Genomic DNA, 15,716 nt, shown 5'->3' on the forward strand with positions numbered 1-15,716 from the left:
ATTTTTTTTAATTTCTTGAAATCTACAACTTCAAGATTTTTTTGAACTTCTTTTACTTTTAATAAAACTCATAATTTTTTTTATAATTATTATTATCAAAACATATCTAACATTTTAAAACAATTACAATTAAAAATTAATAAAAAATCTTTAAAAAACTCGACATTATAAATCGCTAAACTTACCACGACGTCTTCGTTTCTTTGGAATATCGATCTCGGACTGTACTGTAGATTGTTTAAGGCTTTCAGGATCATCTGTGTCAAAAAGACTGCGCACTTGTATAGGGATCACAGAACGTACGTTAAGGTTTGGATACCTTCAAAAATAAAATTAATTAATTTCATTATTATTGCATATTATATTTGATATAAGGCAAATTATGAAAAACACTTAACAAAAATTTTCTAAAAAATTCATATGATTTCTGTCATGATAATTTTCTAAAACGCTCTCGCTTAATAACCACTTGATACCATTTTCTTTATCTCTATTTATAATAATATTTAATTGACTTATTATACTAATCCAACAGAATTGTACCTTACCTAGTATGAGGATCAAGGGTGTACGCGGCATAATCCCTGTTCAAATTCTCCGGTGTCGTCTGTCCCAACAATCTGTATATTGACTCGCGTTCGGCGATTACTTCCAATGGTGAAAGCAAAGCGCCCCAACCCTTGATTGCCCAACCAGCGTCCAGAGAGCTCAAAAATCCTCTTGCGCAACCAGAACCAGTAGGCCAAAATGGCTAGAATTCGTGAAGTAAATTTTAAGAATGATTTAAAATAAAAGATGTTAAGAATTTTGTTTAATTCCATAATTGTTATTGTCTTTATACTTAAAAAATTTTTTAAAATAACGAATTCATTAAACAAATAAACTTATAAAGTATTTTATTATTTATGTAAATATTGTTGTATTATTATTATATATATGTATAATATTATATACAGTACCAAAAAACTAATAGACTTAATTTAAATAACATATTTTTGGACTCAGAGATGAAAATTTTAATATCATATGTCAAGACAATATTAGTTTTTAAATAAACTAAAAATTGAAATCAAATGTCCCAAAGTTGATTTATTATTAATTAATTAATTATTATTTTTCTTTATTTCTTTATTATTATTTATCTTCTCTATATAAATATAAATATTTTATAATTTAATTAAATAAAATATAGGTTAAAAAAATTAATTTAAATACATAAAGACGAAATTTTCGTAAAAACAGAAATTATTTACCTCTAAAAGACTGTCGCCTACAAGGATCATAAGTAGTTTGTGTCCATAGCGTTTCAATACGCGACTCGCATTTTCTGCCGCGTACATTGAAGTAAAGTCGAACATGGCTACGTCCGGTTGGCCATAATGATTCACCGCAAATTCCATGTTCATCATTTGATATTCCGTCGAGAATTCCGCCGCTTCCCGCGCATACAACATTAATGCCTCGCGATCTACGTTCTCTTTCGCAAGTAGTTTTGCAGTGTCAGCATGATCCTAGAAATCAATAATTAAAACTAAATTATTTGAGAGACAAGTAGAGAAGTATAAAAAATTTTGCAATAGCTTATTTTCTATTGTTTGAATAAATACTAAAAGACTGCTATTTTTATATTATCTTTTGTTTTTAATTTATATCATAGTTATGCATGTTAGTAGTTTAGCATTCACTTGTAACTTCAGTATTACTTCATATCATTTTAATATTGTATTGATATTTTATAATTTGGTATTTTTACATGTATATATTTCTAATTCTAAATCTATAAAATATTATTTATGATCTATGTATGATAAAATATAAAAATAAAAATATATATATAAAACTTTGTTACCTGTAGAATAACTCCCTTGTCAATTAAACTATGTTTCTTAGCAGTCATAACGAAATAATGCGTGTCATCTTTGTAATATACAATGTTTTCCAAGTCAATTCCCGTTTCTTGATATAATTCCTTAAAAAATTTTTGATTAAAGATAAAGGCAACACCACTGATCTCTTCAACTCTAGCCTCTGCCTCGGTTCGTTTATTTATGAAATTCGCAGTAATTGCGATGGCTAATTTCCCTCGAAATTCTTTTCTTTTAAAACCTTCCAAAGTATTTCTCTTGCCATCAGCTCCGATTAGCACGTCAAACTCGTATTGAGAAACTGGGTGATCCACTGGTAATGTTTTTGCTCTCCAACCAATCTCTGAAAAAGACAATATTAAAGTTTATTAAAATTTTTATTAAATTTTAAGATCAAATTTATTAAAAATGAATCTAAAATACATATTTAAATTTCTTTTTATTAAGAGGATTCCATAAATTATATCAATTCTATTCTTCTTTTTATACATATTATTCATAAACATATTTTGCCATATTTTGTATATATTAAAATTAATTTAAAAAATATATAATTAATTCTATAATTAATCATTACTTACTGCCGTCCTCTTGATTGTCCGGAGGTGGAATCAAGGAATCAAAGCTCACACTTTCATAGAACTCAACGCCAAGAATCAGAGCAACCTTAAGTAAAATACATTGCAATTGCCGAATGCTAATGTGATCGATGGAACCTGCGCAAAATTTTCCAAAGAACTTTTTCGCTCCCAAACCTCGTAGATCCTGGATAACAAAGGGCCACAAGTGCAAAACATTGTTCCTAGACATCCGGTCCCTTTTCTCTATTACTACGACTTTTGCTCCCAACAGTTGTGCCTCTATGGCTGTGCGCAAACCACATGGGCCTCCACCAATGATCAAAATCTATGAAGATAAATAAAGAAGAAACTTATTTCTAAAACAAATTCTTTTTAATATAATATTATATTAACAGAAAGAAATTAATATATAAATCAATACAAAAATGAGGACTTTTATCCTAAATTTTTATTATATATAAATATTTATATTTATTACTTAAATGTTCCATTATTTGAATAAAAAAATGTTCTTGTAAAAAAGATAAGTCTATCAAATATGGTTTATAAGGGAGAACTTTTTAAAAATATATTTCACTTTTAAAAATTTCTTGTTTACAGGAGAGAAAACAATTGGAAAGTAAAAATTAATAAGTAAACTCACCCTTGTGTTCGGGCATGCTTTACCACGATTGTAACATTTGTGATTGGCCCGTTGATCAAATTTCTTCCAGAGCGCTTGTGCCTTCCATGATCGTAGCTTCGCCTTCAATTTTGGATAAAACTGAGTGATGATGTTCGGTCGAACTTTTAGCAATTCGCACAACTGTCTGTAATAACCAAGAATAGACTTCAATGTAGTGGCATTGCAAAACTGATCGAACACCTCGCTGGCCAAAGCCGCTTCCGGTGAGTTGACCGCCTGCTTTTTACTGACTGGATCCATCGTCTTTCACTTTCAGTTTCGTGATAATTCATCAGTTCTTCATTACCTGTAAAAAAAAGAAAGTGTTTTTCAGATTTTATTTAATTTTTCATAAGTATAGTATTTAATTTTTATAGTATATAATATTTGTATATGTGTTATAGTATATGTAGTATTTTTATAATAATTTTTCTTTATATACATACACTTTAGTGTATATATATATAAATACAAAATTATTATTAATTATAATAATAATACATTATAAATTATAATAAATATAAATATATTTATTATAAAAGAATTAAATGTATAGTTTGTGTTATATTATAGTTTATATTATCTTGCAATAGTAAAAATTCCTTAATTGAATAAACAATTATTAGGACAAAGTAAAAGAATAAATTTTTTTTACACTAGAGTTGTACAATCTCACAGTGCATTACTTACAATTAATTAAAAAAAATTGTATTATTAAATATAGATATAAGAATTTGGGTGTTAATAATATGTATACTTATGGATAAGTACATAATCTTTTTTAATTGCAAAATAAATCATAAATTGTTTTGCATTTCTGTAAAGTTAACATTCTCTATTTTCTCCATTCTCAGGATTTCAATGCAATTAATAACATTCTGGCAATAAAATGCGAAAAAAAGAATTTTACTTTGCAAAAATATTTGCTTCATTTTTTATACATTTTTATTCGTATTTAATATTGCATTTGTCATAAGAAAAATTTTGTTGTCAACAAAAAAAGAGCGAAATAAAGAAAGACTCAGCTTACATTTGTCCATCGTGTTCGAACAAAATGAATGTGTGCGTCAGTACTTAAACTAATTAATCCGCCCATTATCAATTTTATTATGATAACTTTCACTTATTCACGGTCTTTACAACAAGCAACTGTAATATGTACTTTGCATTGAAGGTGCCATTGATAGCTCGCGCGTTCTTCTTCAGTTCGTTGAACTTACGGTCTGATAACTTTGTAGCCCGTCTCATGCATTTGCTCTCACGTTTCGCCGAGGAAAAGCGGAAATGCAAAAACTTCTGCAGTGGATTTCCGGAAGAATTATTTCTCAATATCTCCTAAAATTTTGAGCTTTTTATTTCCACGTGATGAGAGATGGACAAAATGTGAGAGTAAAAAAAAAAAAGAAAAGGAATTACATAATAATATATCCAGAAAATTAGATTTTGGAATTTATTTTTTTATTACATCTATAAAAGTATAATTGGAGAACTATATAATTGTATACTTACATTTATAATATGTAACAAGCATAAATTATTATAAAAATTTAGTATTATCAATAAATAATTTAATTTCGCAAGTACATTAATTAAATTAATACAAAGTTAAAAGAAAACATTTTGAGAAATTATTACATTTTATAATTTAGTTAAATTAATATATTTGATAAAATAACAGAATATTCAACAAAACCATACGATTCGCATTTTTATTTAAAAGAATAATAATAATAAATAAATGTTAATAATAAATAATAAATAAATATTTCATTTAATAATAATTATATTAATTTAATAATAATAATAAATATTTGATATTCTTTCATAGATCAAATTTCTAAAAAAAGCAAAGTGTACATTTTATTAATTTTTTATTAATATATTCAATTAATATTTTTTACTGCTTATATTTTATTAAAGTATTTGATTGTTTTTATCAGTCTTGTTTTTAAAGACATAAAATGCGTAATAAATAAAGAACTTCTTAACACAATGCACTTAAAAAAAGAAGAGATGATTAATATAGTTAATTAACTGTTGACAATAAAAATACTTTGTCATGTGTCAGAAAGAGAAAATAACACATGACAAAATATTTTTATAGTTCATCATGAGAGTGAATCAACTAATTTATGACTATAGTATCAAATATATGTTATTATTGCTCAATGTTATATGAAAAACTATCATTTGGAATGTTTGTTAGAAATTTCCAGTACTTTATCTATTATGTCATTTCTTTGGTAATGTCAAAATTACTAAAAAAAATTGTCATAGAATATAATAAAATAATATCAAAAATTTTTATCCTAAGATCAAACTTTACTTTAAAACTTAGAAAAAAAATAAAATAGAAAAAAATTAATAAAAAAATAAAAAAGAAAAAAAATATTTAAATTTATAATCTATTAATTAAAAAGAATATATTCATTCAGCCATTAGTGTTACATCAACAGTAAAAAATTGAAAGAACTAGGAAAATTTGAATACTAATAAGTAACGAACATAATAATAGGTTCGTCAAAATCCTGTGACAGAGAAAAAAAGAGAAATATATGTACACTTATTTTCTCTTGTTGTCTTCTCTTGTTGCATTCTCTAATTTAATGTACTATGATGATTTAATGTACTATGCTCACTAATAAAAGTCATTGTAAAAATAATTGAATTAGCAGCTCCATTTTTACAAATAATAGTTTAGATTGCCATGGATTGTCGTAAATTATGGGTAAAAATTATAAAAAGATATATAATATTTAAATTAAGGATTTTTAATATAAAAAAAAATATATATATATATATATTTATAACATATATAAAAAATATATGATAGAAAATCAATATATATATATATATATATAATTTATTTAAATTTTAGAAAGATATAAATAATATTCTTACAACTTTTACTTATTTATTTTTCTTTTCTTAAATTTTGTTTAATTTATTTGTATGTAAATTGAGAAAAATATTAAGTAACATAGAATTTTTAAATGTTATTTAATATTTAAAACAAAGAAAATATTTTAGTTTTTAAACATTAATTATAAAAAAAAGAGATATTTTTAATATCTTTACAATATTTCTCTTTTAACTATGTGTTCAAATTTAAAGATGATTCAAATATAAGTGGGAGTTGACGAAAAATGGTGGACCAATCAAAAATGGCTATCTTATATCATGACTCTTATAAGGCTATGTTCCACTTGGCGATTGCATGCTCGTAGAATCATTCCACCCTCATTGTTCACTGACAGTTAAACAAAGATAGATAATGTTTTGCTTGGGTCTTTAGTTTATACCAACATAAAATAAAGTACTCCGGAAGAAAGTAATTTTACTTTTTGCAATAGTCTTATTTCATCATTTTTATGGAATAAAAAAAGATTAATCAATTTTAATAATCCATGTTTTGCATAGATATCTCAATGTGCAGTTGAATTTTTTTTACAATATTATATATATATGTTCCTTTTACATTAATAATAATCAATTCATCTCATTATTGTGTACATAAGTATGAAAATAAAATCATGAAGAAAAGGAAATTCTTTTATATTATCAGAACATGTCAAAACATGCATACAAAATATAAAAGTAACAACAATATACATATTAAATTTGCATATTAAATAAATAAGAAAATAAATCCTTGCAAAAAAGTAATTAAATTGACAATATTAATATTTATACCTTCTAAATAAAAATAAAAGGATGTATGTATAAATAAAATATTTAAAGAACATATATTTGACCTAATAAAATATTTTTATAGTTTATTTTACTTATAGTTATATTACAGTTGCTGTCACTTCTAATTTACTTATATTATACTTAGTATTTTACTTATATTATATAATATTATATATAGTTGCTGTTACTTCTGATTTTTATTATTATAATATTCTTAGAAGGTAGAATTTTAACAATTTTGGCTTTTTCGGAAAATTATGGATATAAATACGCCTTGTAACTTGAAAAAAATATAAATATTTTCACAGCAAAAATATAAACTTCAAATTCCAGTAGATTTTAATAATTTATAAAAAAATTAATTTGCAATAGTAAAACTTTGTATAAATCAATTTAATCTTTTAAAGTATTTTCACAAAAAATTTAAAATTTATGTAATTGTTTTTTACAGTAACAATGTTATTTTCCTATAAGAGCACATGTAAAAACTTTTATTTCTTTCTAAAAACTTTTAATCTATATTGTAAGGCACTGTCGAGTTTTTTGTATTACTTTTATTTAAATGCAATATAGATCTATAATTTTTTCATAATTTTTTTATTAGAAATGACACAATCTTAAAAAAATAGAAATTATTCATATCTTGTAAACAATTCCAACTAGATCAAAGAAACATTAATCAGAATAAGTCCCTCTTGAAAAACAAAATTTTGTACATTATTTTGAATCATCATTATATTTTCGAAAATAATCACTTTAACACCAAAATAATGGGAAAGATTAACAAAGAACACATTTTTTATATATTTTTATATAACAAAACTGTAGAGATTATTATTTATCACAACATTCCAATTTTTATCTTTGTGTAGTTAAATCTTGAATTAAAATTTTATCTGAGGTTAGTATTAGATATTTCTAATATTAAATAATCTAATGTTAGATGTTTCTATCTGATATTAATAATAATGTGATATCCGATTACATTTATCTAGTATTAGTTAAACGATGCAATTTTGTCATCCACTTGATATTTCAAAACTTAATTCGCGAAGAACTGTTTTATCATTCATTTATATCTAGGAAATAATACCTTAATATTTTCGCGAAAAGTCGACATCTAAAAGTCTATTATTAAAAAGATATTCCGACATACAAACGTTTGCGAGGGGTACCTTATATAATTTTATATACATGTTATATATATAATCGAATATATTTATATAAACGTATACACATACATAAGCTCATTTAGGGCACATAAAAATTGACGTAATTAATGCCAATACATATAACATTTAATACAATGAATATATGTGTAATCGAATCTGTGTATTTATATGCACTTACGAACGTCACAAATTTATAGGTATGCATGATAGGTGTGCGTGAGATGCATACGTACGTGTGTGAAAGGCTGCGTCATACGCTGCGTATAATTGTATGACTGACGATATTACAAGACTATGATCTCTCTCTCGCAGAGCGATTTTGCGGAGCGGGACCTCTTCCTTTTTATGGCTCGAACTCGCATCGCACAAAACACATACGACGAGAGGGAGAAGAACGAGGGGATAGACGAGTGTTACGTTCACGCACCATGGGAATACCGATGGGACCTCATCGTTCACATGATGAGCTATCTCGACTTAATCATCGCATGCAACTCACCGCATAAATAAGCACTACACACCCACCATCGTCCATTTCCTTTTACAATCTCGACTCGACTCACTCACAACGTTATATGACACATACTGAAGGAATGACAGTCACAGGAATGACGAGTGACTGGCAGACTCCAAGTCGATCTTGGAGACCTCACGTGGTGGCAATGCAAAACTCTGCTGTATTATTTGAATTAGAGACTATGGTCGGTATTCATAGTCCGATATTATATTTAAGATCGTTTTAAGATCCTGTTCAACCAATCAAATAACCGCATAGCATCATTTTATTGGTTGAACGAGATCTTAAGACGACCTTAAATATAAGATCGGACTATGACATATATTGCACATTGTTAAACATATGTTTATATTATATAAAAATAGATAACTAAATTCATTTGAAACAAAAAAATAGATAAATTCATTTAAAACTAAAAAATACATAAACAAAACCCAAGTAGCACTGTTCGTTTTATAAACGTTTTCCAAACGTATCTAATACGAAAAGATACGTTTAGAAAACGTTTATTAAACGAACATGTGCTACTTGGGAACTCATTTAAAACTAAAAAAAAAGATAAACTAAACTCATTTAAACGAATAATGCATCGCCATAGATTTACTGTCATAATATATTCAATTACTTAATACAATTTTACGCTTATTTTTAAATTTTAAACGTACAGTCGCAAATTTTGAAAATAACTTAGAACGCAATTTATGACAGTCTGAAATGTGTTGTGTGGAAACCACAGACTTCTATATATAACTAGACCGCTAACTTTCTTATATACTAGACCTAAAAAGTGACCCCGAAAAATATGTACATTAGTAGGATAGAGAAAAGGAGGGGATAGATATATAATATGGCTACTACAGAAAACTCGTGTGTGAGTGACATTGCTTTAAATTCAACCAATCAGCGTGACTGTCATCCTACTAATGATGACGCATGCGCATAAGTTTTGTACATACTTTTCGGGGTTATGTATTTTGCCGTAGTTATCAGTCTAGTTATATATAAAAGTCTGTGATTCTTATATCTCTATGGATTATAGGCTCTCTAACATAGACTTACTAGAATAGACTGCTCATGAAGGTAGTGGGGGTATCATTGAATTCATTGAATTTATACTTGTGGCTTGTAGCTATGCTTATGTATTTTTGTGTAGATTGGAAATTCAGATACCGTACGCATGCGCATGGTATCTGCTTTCTGCTTACGGCTTCTGCAATTTTATGTGTTTCCACCTTAATTTGAACCGCTAATCTGAACAAAAAGGAAAGAACATTCTTTGGATCTGAATACAGTCGGACCTCTTATCCTACGAAACCTTTTATCCACAGACTTCTATATACAACTAGATTGCTAACTCCGGCAAAGTACATAACACCGAAAAGTATGTACAAAACTTATGCGCATGCGTCATCATTAGTAGGATGACAGTCACGCTGATTGGTTGAATTTAAAGCAATGTCACTCACACACGAGTTTTCTGTAGTAGCCATATTATATATCTATCCCCTCCTTTTCTCTATCCTACTAATGTACATATTTTTCGGGGTCACTTTTTAGGTCTAATATATAAGGAAGTTAGCGGTCTAGTTATAGTATAGAAGTCTGTGCTCTTATCCTACGACAAAAAATCCTCTCATGCTACGACCGCGAAAGGGGAATTATACCCCCACTCTAAAATTTTTGTCGTAGGATCAGAGGTTTAAGGGGAAGATTCCGGACCGAAAATGTCGTAAGAGGTCCGACTATATATAGATACATGTTGCTGTTTTTTAGGGAACGCTTTTTCCCCGTCGTACAGTGGCGCTAACTGGATCCATTTTACGGCCGGCGGAACTACGTGGTTGGATCCACTTTCCAGTGTCACAGATTAATAGATCTGTGCTAGTGCCACATGCCACGGTAGAACGACCGATGGTTCGAGTCAAAAATGTCAAAAATGTGTCAATTTTTTTTCATTTTATGTATGTGTTAATTTTTTTTTCATTCTTTGGTATAATTATTATATGTTTAAATGTTTTTTTTTTATATAAGAACTTTATTTTAAAATACTTTATTATGATTTGTACTTTATATATTTTTGATTATAATCTTATTATAATATACAGGCAATATAAACTACTATATATGAACATATTGTATACATATATTTATTTTATAAAAGAAAAAAACAGTTTTTATGCGTGAAAAAGATTTGTTTTCTTATGAAATAATAATAAAATAATGCGTTCACACCCACACACACACATACACACACACGCACACACACATATAAACACATTATTTATATATATATATATATATATATATTTTAATAAAATTGAACTAAATTTAATATATATATATATAATAAATATGATTGTTTATTCACAGATTCAATAAAATAATGCATATATATATATATAATAAATATGATTGTTTATTCACAGATTCAATAAAATAATGCATATATATATATATATATATATATATATGCATTATTTTATTGAATCTGTGAATAAACAAATTTTTCACAAATAAAGGAAAGAAAACGGTATTTTGACCGTTTCTTAAACGTTTTTTTTTGTTAGAAAATAACGTTTCCCTTAACGTTTCTTAAGTGGACATTTATACCAATCAAAAACGTTTTCGAAAGCCGGTTTTAAAACGTTTCGCAGAAACATTTGTGAAACGTTTTTAAAAACGTTTTTTAAAACGAATACGTGCTACTTGGGAAGTGTACCAATAAACTGACACACATATATACATGTATATTGTGAGGACATTTTCATTGAACAACTGTATATTATATAGACCAAACGTCATTATGAGGACGGTCCACATAATAATTTATACGCAACGTATATTATGTAGACCGGACCTCATAATTTTTTAACTGAGTTCCGTATATTATAAGTACCATCTCTGTAATTTTACGAAACGTACATTATGAGTACCATTAGTAAATATATGAAATGTACATTATGAGAACTTTTATGTGTATTTCATATACAGTCGGACCTCTTATTCTACGACATTTTCGGTTCGGAATCTTCCCCTTAAATCTCTAATCCTACGACAAAAATTTTAGAGTGGGGGTATAATCCCAGTGAGCATTTTTGAGAGGATGAGCTCTTGAAGAGGACTTTTTGAAGAACTCTTTAATTTTTTTTTAAAAGATATCAATGAGTTATCTTTCTGTAAGATGTCTTTCAAAAGAGCTTTTTATGATTCTGTTTAAAGATGTCTCTAGAGTCTTGAAAGGAAGAGCTCTCTAAGAGGATTTTTTGAAGACTTCATTAATTTTTCTTGAAAATGATATTATTAAATTGTCTTTTCGCAAGATGTTCAAAAAACGTGTGTGCGTATAAATAAAATATAACCTCTAATTTACATAGGGATAGCCTAAGAAAAAGAAGAATATATACTTTTAGCGGCGTTACGCATATTATTTTAGAGAAAAGATCGAAATTGTGGGAGTCAAAGTATATAGTTGGCAAAAATAGAAGAGAAAAAAGGAGTACGCTATATAAAAGTTAAGTATTGAAAGTCTAAAAATAAAATACACATTAAGGCTCTTGAGTTCTCGCCGCAGAACTTCGATGTCGACAGTGGCGACATATAGTTCTGTCTCTTTCTCTCTTTTGAGAAATATGTCAGAAGCGAGAAATGACAACCCAATTTATGTTGCGATCTACGTCGTAATTATTTGCTTTTTGCTAGTGTTGTGATGTGCAACGTATTTATGAAACTTGTGAAAATGGACGGCTGCCAAGCTGTATAAGGAATAAACTGTGTAAAGTAACATTTTTTTTTCCTCTCCTTTCGACAGCTGTCAAATCGCGTGTTTTTCCGCATTTCAAGAGTTCATTTCGGACTCAATTTACAGTTATTTATCAATTGTCAGGAGAAAGGATTACCAGCCGTCCATTTTTACAAGTGTGCTGAAGAGATTGGTAGTATTATTTTGTTGAAATATGTTTTTATTTACATGTCAGTCGCAACATAAATTAGGGTGTCATTTTTCGCTATTTCTCGCTTGTGACGTCACAATTTCAATATGGCCGCGATGACTACTCAGGAGCCTTAAAAATAAATCATAAACGAGAGGTATATATATATATATATATGTATAACCTCTCATATATTTTATTAGCATTTTCTTTTTATTGAGATTTATATTTTTAAAATTAATTTTTAATTAATTTTTGTAGTTTTTAAATATTAATATTTTTTAATATTTTCAAATAATAAAAAATGTCATTACGCAAAAATTTAAAAAATTTATCTACGAGTCAAAAAAATAGAAGGCTTCTTAAAGCTTGCAATAAGTGTTTACAAAGTGATATTGTAGAAGATGAAGCAGGTGACAATAAAGTAATGTGTTCAAGTGAAATAGTGCATTTATTTTCAGATAATGAAATTTTTGATGAAAATGTTAATTTCAGTACTGACACTAATAGTAGTAATGATGAAGAAAACTATTACATTGAAAATATTAATGATGATGATGAGTTAAATGATATAATAGATGACGATAGAATAAGTGTAAATAAAAATGATTTTAACGTTAAAGAACAATTAAACCAATGGATATGTGATTACAATATTACTCATCGAGCTATTGGAGTATTATTAAAAATATTGAAAAATATTAAAAATGTGAAGGAGTTAGAAGATCTTCCACTTGATTCCAGAACATTGCTCAATACGCCTAAACACACTGTTACTCGTGAAGTTCCTCGTGGGAAATATTTTCATTATGGATTAGAAAATGCTTTAATAGATATTTTAAAAACTGTACGCTTGAATATAGTACCTAAGAATTTAGAAATAAACATAAATATTGATGGTTTACTTTTAACGAAAAGTTCGAAAAGCCAATTTTATCCAATATTAGGAGAAATATATCTTAGAATTTGTGAACCATTTGTTATTGGAACGTACCATGGCTACAGTAAACCTGATTGTCCCAATGATTTTCTAAAAGATTTCATTAAAGAGTACATTTCTTTACAAGAAAAAGGACTTAAATTTAATGGAAAATATTTTACAGTTAAAATTCGATGTGTAATTTGTGATTCTCCAGCTCGTTCATTTGTGAAGTGTACTAAAGCATTTAATGGATATTTTGGTTGTTCAAAGTGCATGCAAGAAGGTGATCTACATAATCATCGAATGATTTTTCTTGAAATGAGTGCAAATTTGAGGACAGATGAAAATTTTGTTAATCAAGAAAATGAAGAACATCATACTGGAAGATCAATTTTTGAAAGAGCAAATTTGGGAATGGTAAGTCAATTTCCATTAGATTATATGCATTTAATTTGTCTTGGAGTTGTTAAAAGAATGCTTCAAACTTTTATGTATGGAAAAAACAAAGCAATTAAATTTAATTTTAAAATTATTCATGAAATTTCAGAATCCTTATGTAATATTTCTCCATGGGTACCAAGTGATTTTGCATGGAAGACACGTAGCAGAATTGGAACGTTGGAAAGCAACGGAATTAAGATTATTTCTGTTATATGTAAGACCAGTTATTTTGCAAAATTATTTACCACAAAATTATTTATTACATTTTAATTTTCTACATTGTGCAATTAGAATATTATGCCATGAAAATGATTGTATTAACAACAATGAATATGCTAAAAATTTGTTAATTTATTTTGTTGAAACTTCTAAAGTATTATATGGAAAAGATTTTATTGTTTCAAATGTTCACAATTTAATACACTTACCTAATGATGTTGTAAAATTCGGACATTTAGATTCATTTAGTAGTTTTCCTTTTGAAAGTTTTTTATATCAAATTAAAAGACAATTGAAGAAAGCAGAAAAGCCTCTAGAACAATTACATAATAGATCAATTACATAATAGAATAGTGGAACGTGCTAAATATAAAAAAACATATTATGAACATAACTTTTCAAAACCTCAACTGATACAATATAATTCTATAAAGTCAAATAATACAAAAAGTATATGATTCTATTTTATATAAAACATTCAAACTTTCAGTAAAAAAAGAGTCCGATAGTTTTTGTTGTTTAAAAAATACTGATATTTTTCATATTGAAAATATTTATAAATATAATAAAAAATCCATTATGCAAGGACGAATATAAATCCAAATAGTCTTCCTAATTATCCAGTAGATTCTAAATTATTTAACATTACCGTTGGAAATAAATGGTCTGAATTAAAAACTTGTCCAATTGATGAAATAAATAATAAAGTATTTTGTACTCCTTATCGAGAATCTTTTTATTTTTTTTCTATAATTCATTCATGCACATAAAATTATATAAAATTCTCTCTTTCCCTCTCTCCCTCCCTCCCGCCGTTAAATACATATATAATATGCATAATAAAAATTACTTATATATTAATTTTGTTTTGTTACTCATATAAATTTATTTATTTATTTTGTTTTAATAAAAAAACGACACTATTTTATTACTATTTTTAATTTCTATTATTTATTTAAAAGGAAAATTGATTAATAACAAAATTTTATATTAAATATGCGCGCTACTTTCTTCTTAATTAATGTTTTCATTTCAGCCATTCACAATCACGGTATATATGATGTATGGGAGTATGTGTTCAGTCCGTTCAGTTTTCATAGTCCTTATCTCAAGGGTGGAGGAAACCTTAATGAAGAATTCTTTGAATCTCCAAGGCTGTCTTATTTCATAGATGAATCTCGAGTCTTCCTTCCAAAAGGAAAGAATATTTTAGGGATTTTTAGGGATTTACTAGAGACAACATTGTTTTACGCGCCTGCAACTAATTTCACATATAAACTTTCAAGTGATTGAGTTACAAATAAGTTAAGTTAAAAGTATATTTATTTATTATTTTTTGTGCAAGTTGTGATCGCATTGCAAATATAATAATGAAAATGTTCATTATACGGAACGGGAGAGAATGCTGTTGGCGCAGCTTGTTTCAGAAAAAAAAGCTATCGAAAATAAAAAGACAGGTGCTTCAGATCTAAAAGATAAGGTGGATGCATGGGAAAGAATCACAAAAAAATTTGCTAGCGAAGGATGTACGCCTCGCTCTAGCAAACAGTTGAAAAAATGCTGGGATAATATGAAACAAAGGTAAAAATAATGATTTTACTAATAATTTTATTAATGATGAGGTTATATAATTATTTTAAGTGCACACATATTCTTCTTCCTATATACACTTTTATATACTTGGCTTGTTATATAATATTTTAATAATAATTA

The 15,716-nt window shown here is 27.1% G+C and overlaps 2 protein-coding genes across 2 annotated transcripts in view; one reads left to right on the forward strand and one right to left on the reverse strand.

Annotated features, from left to right (window-relative positions):
• Positions 1-8,591, reverse strand: part of LOC140665671 (uncharacterized) — a 33,875-nt gene extending 25,284 nt beyond the window's left edge. Inside the window, 7 exon segments of the mRNA XM_072892030.1 lie at positions 186-319; positions 549-751; positions 1,254-1,511; positions 1,850-2,208; positions 2,447-2,771; positions 3,090-3,417; positions 8,209-8,591. Coding sequence (XP_072748131.1) covers positions 186-319; positions 549-751; positions 1,254-1,511; positions 1,850-2,208; positions 2,447-2,771; positions 3,090-3,371 — 1,561 coding nt within the window. The 5' untranslated portion in view covers positions 3,372-3,417; positions 8,209-8,591.
• Positions 8,592-12,725: 4,134 nt separating this feature from the next.
• On the forward strand, positions 12,726-15,342 carry LOC140665849 (uncharacterized). The gene is made up of 3 exons (XM_072892427.1): positions 12,726-13,760; positions 13,891-13,998; positions 15,040-15,342. The coding sequence occupies exons 1-3, from the start codon at positions 12,726-12,728 to the stop codon at positions 15,172-15,174; spliced, it is 1,278 nt and encodes a 425-aa protein (XP_072748528.1). The 3' UTR covers positions 15,175-15,342.
• Positions 15,343-15,716: the final 374 nt, after the last annotated feature.

Source organism: Anoplolepis gracilipes, chromosome 5 (assembly GCF_047496725.1).
Source record: "Anoplolepis gracilipes chromosome 5, ASM4749672v1, whole genome shotgun sequence".
Lineage (NCBI taxonomy): Eukaryota > Metazoa > Arthropoda > Insecta > Hymenoptera > Formicidae > Anoplolepis > Anoplolepis gracilipes.